This window comes from Alligator mississippiensis, chromosome 5, assembly GCF_030867095.1.
Source record: "Alligator mississippiensis isolate rAllMis1 chromosome 5, rAllMis1, whole genome shotgun sequence".
Lineage (NCBI taxonomy): Eukaryota > Metazoa > Chordata > Crocodylia > Alligatoridae > Alligator > Alligator mississippiensis.
The window spans coordinates 33,799,792-33,806,759 of NC_081828.1; the positions used below are offsets into that span (position 1 = coordinate 33,799,792).

Below are 6,968 nucleotides of genomic sequence, written 5' to 3' on the forward strand. Positions count from 1 at the left end.
GGGCGCACAGACCAGTTTAAAAACAGTGAAACCTCATCTAAGATAGACCTGGATCGATGAGGTATTAGACTTAATCAATTTAGGTTAGATCTGTCTATTGAACTTCTGTACCAGATCCCCTATCAGTTCATGTTAGGTCACTGTCCACCAGCATCCCAGGCTCCTTTTCCGGCCCCCACCAGCCTCTTCTTTCAGGGAGGCATTCTGGAACTCCGCTGGGCTTGGCTGCTCTGGATGAGCATGCAGAGGACCCTGCCTTTGGGCTGTCACAGAGCCAGCCAGCAAAGTTTCTGTCCCCAGCACCACCTCCTGCCTGTGGCAAACTGTCAGCCATGGGGGGAGGGTGTCTGTAGCTCAGTATTTTTCGATCTTTAAACAATGTCCATAGGTAGGTGGGAGGAGTGCACTGAAGAAGGAAGAATTGGGCCCCTCAGAGTTGTGGTGAACTGCAGGCAGTGGCAGCAGGCACTCGGTGTGATTCCTGCAATCACAATTCCTCCAATTGCACTGTGCACCTGCTGTGTGCAGCAGCACCTCCAACCTGCTAGTATCAGCAGCCTTTGTGCTTCCCCCATGAAAAGGCAAATTTGTGTTCTATTTGCTCCTGGGCTAACCTAGTCTGCTTAGACAAACCCAGGTAAATCAGTTTGAATCTGCCTCAGGCTTTTAGAATGTCTGTACCTAGCCCCATTTTACAGATAGGTGAACAAAGGCACACAATAACTAAGTCCATGGCTACCTGAACAAAACTGCTACAAAACAGGTAACCTTAAGTCAAAAACCCAATCATACAGTTGCCCCAGGAGAAAACTATGCTGGATTGGAAACTTTCCTGGATTAAGATAGATCTACTTCAGTTCACAAGGCTGACACAACCCTTTTCTTTGTCAGGGCAGCTGGGATTTTCCTGGGATACCCTACTCAAGTGCCTGTGGCCTAAGTAATTTGCCACAGCAGGTTAATGACAGAACGAGAATGAGAATACAGGTTTCCTGACTTCCTATTCCTTGCCCTAACCATTTGATATTCCCTTACCCATTACTAAGCAGCATTAAGACAAGACTGGAGTCAAACAGGCTACTGAGCAATGCTTTTCAAATTTTTCTATTTCTCTTTGAGATTTCTCTAATTTCAAAGGATAAAAAGGAGTTCTAGTGGTTGTTATCAGGTTAATATATTGATAGAAATGTTAAAATACAGTCTGATGCAGTTCAGTAACAGTTCTTTGTTATTAAACTTTATTTTAATAGTATAATATATAAATTCTGTGAATATATGCCAAGAGTCATAAACAACTTGTTAAAATTCACAAATGGATGCAAGATAATGTCATTTATTTGTTAAAATTTGAAAAAAAAATGTTATCTATTTGTTCTAACTTTACTAAGGGTTCAGGTCATGCTTTAACTCATGGTGTTTTACATAAAGCGCTGCAAATTAGAGCCCCTTCTGAACAACAGACATTTACCCATTGGGTCAGAGGGATTAAGCCTGCCTGCACTGGCCCTTGGTCAGCCAAAAGGTGCTCTCTAGCAGCCTCCAAGGAGGCTGCTCAACTGCACCTCTCCCCATCCTCATTCTCCCTTCTCAGCTCTAGGGCTGTCAACCAGAAGGGAGGGGGAAAGCAGCATGGAGCTGTTGGTTTGCCTGATCTGAGCTGGGGGGTGGAACAGAGCCCCCATGCCTCATAATCCCCCCACCAAGCTACTCTGGCTGGAGTACTAGGGGGAGCTGGATCACACCCAAGAGACAAGGGAGCTCTGTTTCACCCCCTCCTCCAGCTCAGGTTGGGCACAGCAGTCAGCAGCTACTGCTGCCATTTTCAAAAGGCCTGGCTGGAGCTGGGGAAGGGGGGTGCAGGGGAATGGAGCCCTCTTACCTTGCAGGCCCAGCTTGACTCCCCACCAGTACCCAAGATGGGGGAGGGGGGGGTCAGGGCAGGCTTGTGAGAAGAGATCGCTCTGTACCACACTCCCACCCCTCCTCCAGTTCAGGCCACACAAGCTAGCAGCTCTGTGCTGCTGGCTTCCCCCTCCCTCCTGGCTGACAGCCCTGACCCTGCATGAAAAATTAACCCTCAAGGGAACACGAGTTCTCTAGGGTGCACTAAAGCAGAGCACCTTGATCTAATAACAAACTTGACAAGGGTTAATTTTTCATGCAATCAGCCATTTTAAAAGCACTCTGCAGCTGTCCACATGCGTTAGGTCATGGCAGCAGAGCACTTTCAGGGGCCAGATCATGTGAAAAATGTAACTTCTGTCTGCACCCTAAGTGTAACCATTTAGCAATTCTCAAATAGGGTGCCAGGGAACACTAGGGTCCTGTCAGATCCCTTGTGTGCAGGCCAGGAGCGGTCCGAGGCCCTTTTTTCGCGCGGCGGGCTGTGGCCAGCAGCCCGGACATGCCGGGTCGGGGAAGGCAGGCGGCACGCTAGAATTAGGCACGGACGCTTAGTGGTTGATTTAAGAGTATTTTACTTACACCGAAGATGGTCGCGGTGCAGGCAGGAAAACTTGCTTGAGTTGCCGTTACAAAACAAAACAAAACTCGAACCTGCAGAACACGAGGGTACGTCGCAATGGGGTTTCGGCGACGGGAAGATGAACAAAAACCTCGAGAGTACGTTGCAATGGGGTTTCGGCGACGGGAAGATAGACCTGCAGGACTTGAACCCGGGTAGAGCTCTGGATTCACTCACACAAAGTTTGCTAGGCTCCGTGGAACTTGCATGCAGGGAAGGGTATGTCGAGGGATCAGGCGGCGATGGGGAGAGGCGAGAGGCTAATCAGACCCCTATAGCCTTCTTGAGATACACGCTGGGTCCGATAGGCTCTGCAGCGCTTAGAGATCTTCACGAGATGTGAAGTTCTCCTCCTCCTGATAGTTGTGGAGTCCTCCAACTTGGGCGGAAACCGCTCAAGCCTCTTATACGGCTAGCAAGCCAATCGCTGGCCGCCACATAGGAATAATTTAGAACTGGCCAATAGTGGGACGCAAATTTGAATACGAATGGCGGGAACTCCTTGCACCGTGCATTTCTCTTTTTGCAACTAAGAAATACACCCTGCAAAGAAAGCTACAAGTGGCAGGAAATAATTCAGCAGTACCAAAGCACACACAAACAAAAATCACACCCTTGGGTTGTGACACCTTGAAGGGTGCCAGATATAAGGTTTGAGGATATGTAAGAGGTGATAAGATAAGTAGATAAGTACAGGCTCAATCTTGTCCCTGTCTGACCATCCTCTACCCCACTATCTGGCCCCTCTGTAAGTAGGTCAGCACTGTACTATAAATTAGTTTTTGAAATTGGTTGCCAGTCAATTCACAAAAGTTATGAAGGCGTGCCTTGAGTCCAGTGAAGGGTGCCTCAAGCCCAAAAAAGGTTAAGAACCACTGATTTAGTGTTACAAACTGAGAGGCTTTGCTTAGTACAGGACAAATAGACTATACTGCTGCATTTTGGCAAAGTGGCTGTGTTCGCAATAAGTTTTAGCAAACAGTTACAAAATGTGTTTTTGTTCTTTCTACTTTTGTTTGAGATGAAACAAAGCCCTGCTTTCATCTTTCTGTCCTTAGGCCTATCAGGCAAATAACTATATATTGCCTGCTACTAGGAGTAGTTCCATGCACAGTAATTAATGGGACTATTCCTGGTAATAAGCATTACAGTTTACAGAAGCTGATTATAGAAACAGGATCCTGTTTGTGTCTTGCTTAATCACATTACTTAAATTTGAGAAAGAATAGTTTATTTATCCATAAATTATGAAAAATAAAAGCCCCAATCATTTTGTCTTTCAGCCAACAATACACATTGCAAAGAAGTACTAATTTAATAGAATCAGCTCCAACAGTTGTTAGCATGAATGAGTAGACACAAAGCATTACACATTAGACTTTCAAGACCTTAAACCCTAACTCTGCATGGAGATGCATGTAGGACTTCATTGTGTTCACACAAAATTACACACTGTCCTGAATTATCTTTTTTTTTAGTTCCCAGCAGAAGTACTGATAAATAGTTTATATTTGAAAGAATTCAGTTAAGAAATGTATTTGTATTTACTATGAGTATTAAAACCCCAAAGCAAAAAAGGAATATATGCTTCAATAATAGTTTGTTGATCTTTTGGCTAAAATAAAATCAGTTGCAGAGACTAGATAGTGTAAGTGTAATGTTGTAGCTTGCAATGGTCCAGCAATTATGTGAGTTCTTTTGGAATAGGTTAGGTGAAGATCGTTTTTCAGTTTTTCTAAAGTTCTCCTGCATAGTTGTGTCTTTCTCAGAGGCTATGCATTTACAGGAGGTTGGAACTAACATTAAGCTAACAAATCATTTCCATAATTAATTTATATTCTCTTCAATCTTCTTTAAACTCAATTTAAAAATAAAGGATTACTTGGGCAATTCTTTCTTTCTCAAATCCTAACCAGAATTCAGCTGTTCACCTGAGATTTGTGTGTTAATGTAAAGCTCATATTTCTTATTTTCTAACTGTTCCCCTACTACCTCTGAGATTAACTGTGTCAGTCTGATTTGAAACTTTCATGGCAATCTTCCTGAAAATCCATTTTCTTACCTCTACACCATCATACTGCTCATCAAAGAGTGTGCAGTATTCTGTGAGTCCCAGCTGGGTCAGCCAGTTAGAAATCGATAAATGCTTCATCGTCTGTCACTTCCCTAGTCTCACGATGCTTTGACTGCAGAACAAAAATCAGCTTTTAGATCTCGTGTATAGGCAAATACAACATAGTTGCTTATTCAGTGAAACTAGTTAATGAATGATAGATAACAGTGGAAAACTGACAGCATTGAAGGTAGCACATCAGTAGCAAATGGGCTCCTTTGATTATGTAGTACTATTAATTCTAAAGAAATTCAAATGATCAGGTCATTAATGTAGAGTTACTAGTTAATTATGCATTAATAGGGTCATAGTTTGAGGTTTACAGACAGATTCTCAGCAGGCATAAATTAAGTCAATGGGACCATGACAATTTATGTCAATTGAGAATCTGCCCACAAGTCTGCATTTAGTTCACTATTTCATTTGTAACTCTGATGTTACTGGGTGTGTTAAAGGCTCTGTGTGTTTCATTTAGCCTTCATGGTTTTTAAGAAGATGAATGAACAGAGGCCCACAGTGCTATAGTATCAGCTAAAAATGCTCAGTTCTTATATTCATGGAGAATGTTCTTCAATATCCTCATCCAAAAACCATGCCATATTCCCTCCTTAATGTTTAGTAAATTGAATGATAAAATGTATGGGAGGGAGAGAATAGTGAATGGGACACTGATATGTGAATGAATGTGGAGGAAGTGAATGGGACAGAGTGGCTTATAAGGGACAAAGAGTGAATAGGAATTTGTGGTGTGTGTTTATCAGAGACTCACAGACAAGTCAGTCAGTTAGAGAATATCCTATAATTGGGAAACAACATATAAATTGGGCTCTGTTAGAACACTGGCTGAGCTTGATTTTGAACATTCAATAAATGAAATCTTTCTAAGAACTTTTATATTTGTTGGCTTCTTCCTGTAACTAGGGCTCAGCTTTGGTCCTCAGCTACAAGATGCAAGAGCCCATTTCTTAGTTTATCTGCTGGCTCACAAGCTATGCTATTTTAACCTACCACCCACACTGGATATTAAAGGATGCCACTGGGGGGACAACTATGCTGCACTGCCTGCAGTTCATAGTTGATTTTTTGGTTTTGTGGCTGAAGTGAAAACATCAGAACAGATTTTGTGTTTTGATTTGGTGGCTGAAATTAAAGTTAGTTTGGATAATCCTACCTCTCAGGACTATGTCCTAACCAGTACGGCTGTCAGATATTCTTGAGTGAGTCACTGAGCCTCTTCTATTGGAGTCCTTCCCTTTGTAGAAGTAATTAAATATTAATTGAATCAGAGAAATACTTCATGATTATAGCACTGTCCTGGTAGAATGGATCTCTCAGCTTCAGTCCCTATTCTGGACATAGGTGGAATTTGAATCATGGGCTTCCACATGGAGTGTTCAGCTCTTTCTATTATATCAGGGAGCGTCACTCTCCTCTTCAGTTGTGTGAACAGCACCTAAGTCAGCTTTATCTACTCCAAAAAGATCAAACTAACATATTTCAGTAATGCTAGAGTGAACTGTTTGACAACATTTCCATTTTTTCCAGCCAAAATGCATTTTGGCAAAACAGACTGGCTGACCTGCTCCACCGGGCTTTAAACTAAGCCCACTGGGGGACGGGGGGACTACCGCCACTGCTGGCCCGCTGAGCAATCCTTGCAAAGCCAGCGGGTCAAGACACTTAAGGGAGCCCACCCCTGCCCCAGCCCTGGTAAAATCTGTGGGCAAGGAAGGAGCCCCCCAGGGGACACTTGCCTGCCTGTACACAAATGCCAGGAGCTTGGGGAACAAGCAGGAGGAGCTCATCCTCCTGCTCAATGAAAATAATTATGATGTCATAGGGATAACGGAGACCTGGTGGGACTCCACCCATGACTGGACCATGGGTATAGATGGCTATACCCTGTACAGGAGGGATCATGTAGAGAAAAGGGGCAGGGGTGTAGCTCTCTATGTTAAGGAAAGCTACACGTCCCTGCAAGCCGATATTGGCGACCAGGATGGATGACTGGAGACCCTCTGTGTTAAAATCTGTGGGGAACACGGCACAGGGGACACAATGGTGGGAGTCTACTACAGACCTCCCACCCAAAGTCCTGAGCTTGACCAGGAGTTTGCCCGGGAACTGGCTGAAGCCGCATGCTCCAGGACCATGGTTGTCATGGGTGACTTCAATTACCCAGACATCTCGTGGGAGGATCGCTCAGCAAAATCTGAGTGGTCGCAAAATTTCCTCTTGTGCATGGATGACCTCTACCTGACTCAAGAAGTCTATGGGCCAACAAGAGGCAAAGCGGTGCTCGACCTGGTACTGGCTACTGGGGATGACCTA

At 44.1% G+C, this 6,968-nt stretch overlaps 1 protein-coding gene across 2 annotated transcripts in view; it reads right to left on the reverse strand.

The window, feature by feature from the left end:
• The window catches only part of BCAR3 (BCAR3 adaptor protein, NSP family member), a 140,907-nt gene extending 136,200 nt beyond the window's left edge, over nt 1-4,707 (reverse strand). Inside the window, exon 1 of one of the 2 annotated variants that reach the window (XM_019479038.2) lies at nt 4,587-4,707. In XM_019479038.2, the coding sequence (XP_019334583.1) occupies nt 4,587-4,676 (90 nt within the window). In that variant the 5' untranslated portion in view covers nt 4,677-4,707. The remainder of the gene's footprint in view (nt 1-4,586) is intronic. The other variant, XM_019479037.2, reaches the window with a different exon arrangement.
• Between the last annotated feature and the right edge of the window lie 2,261 nt (nt 4,708-6,968).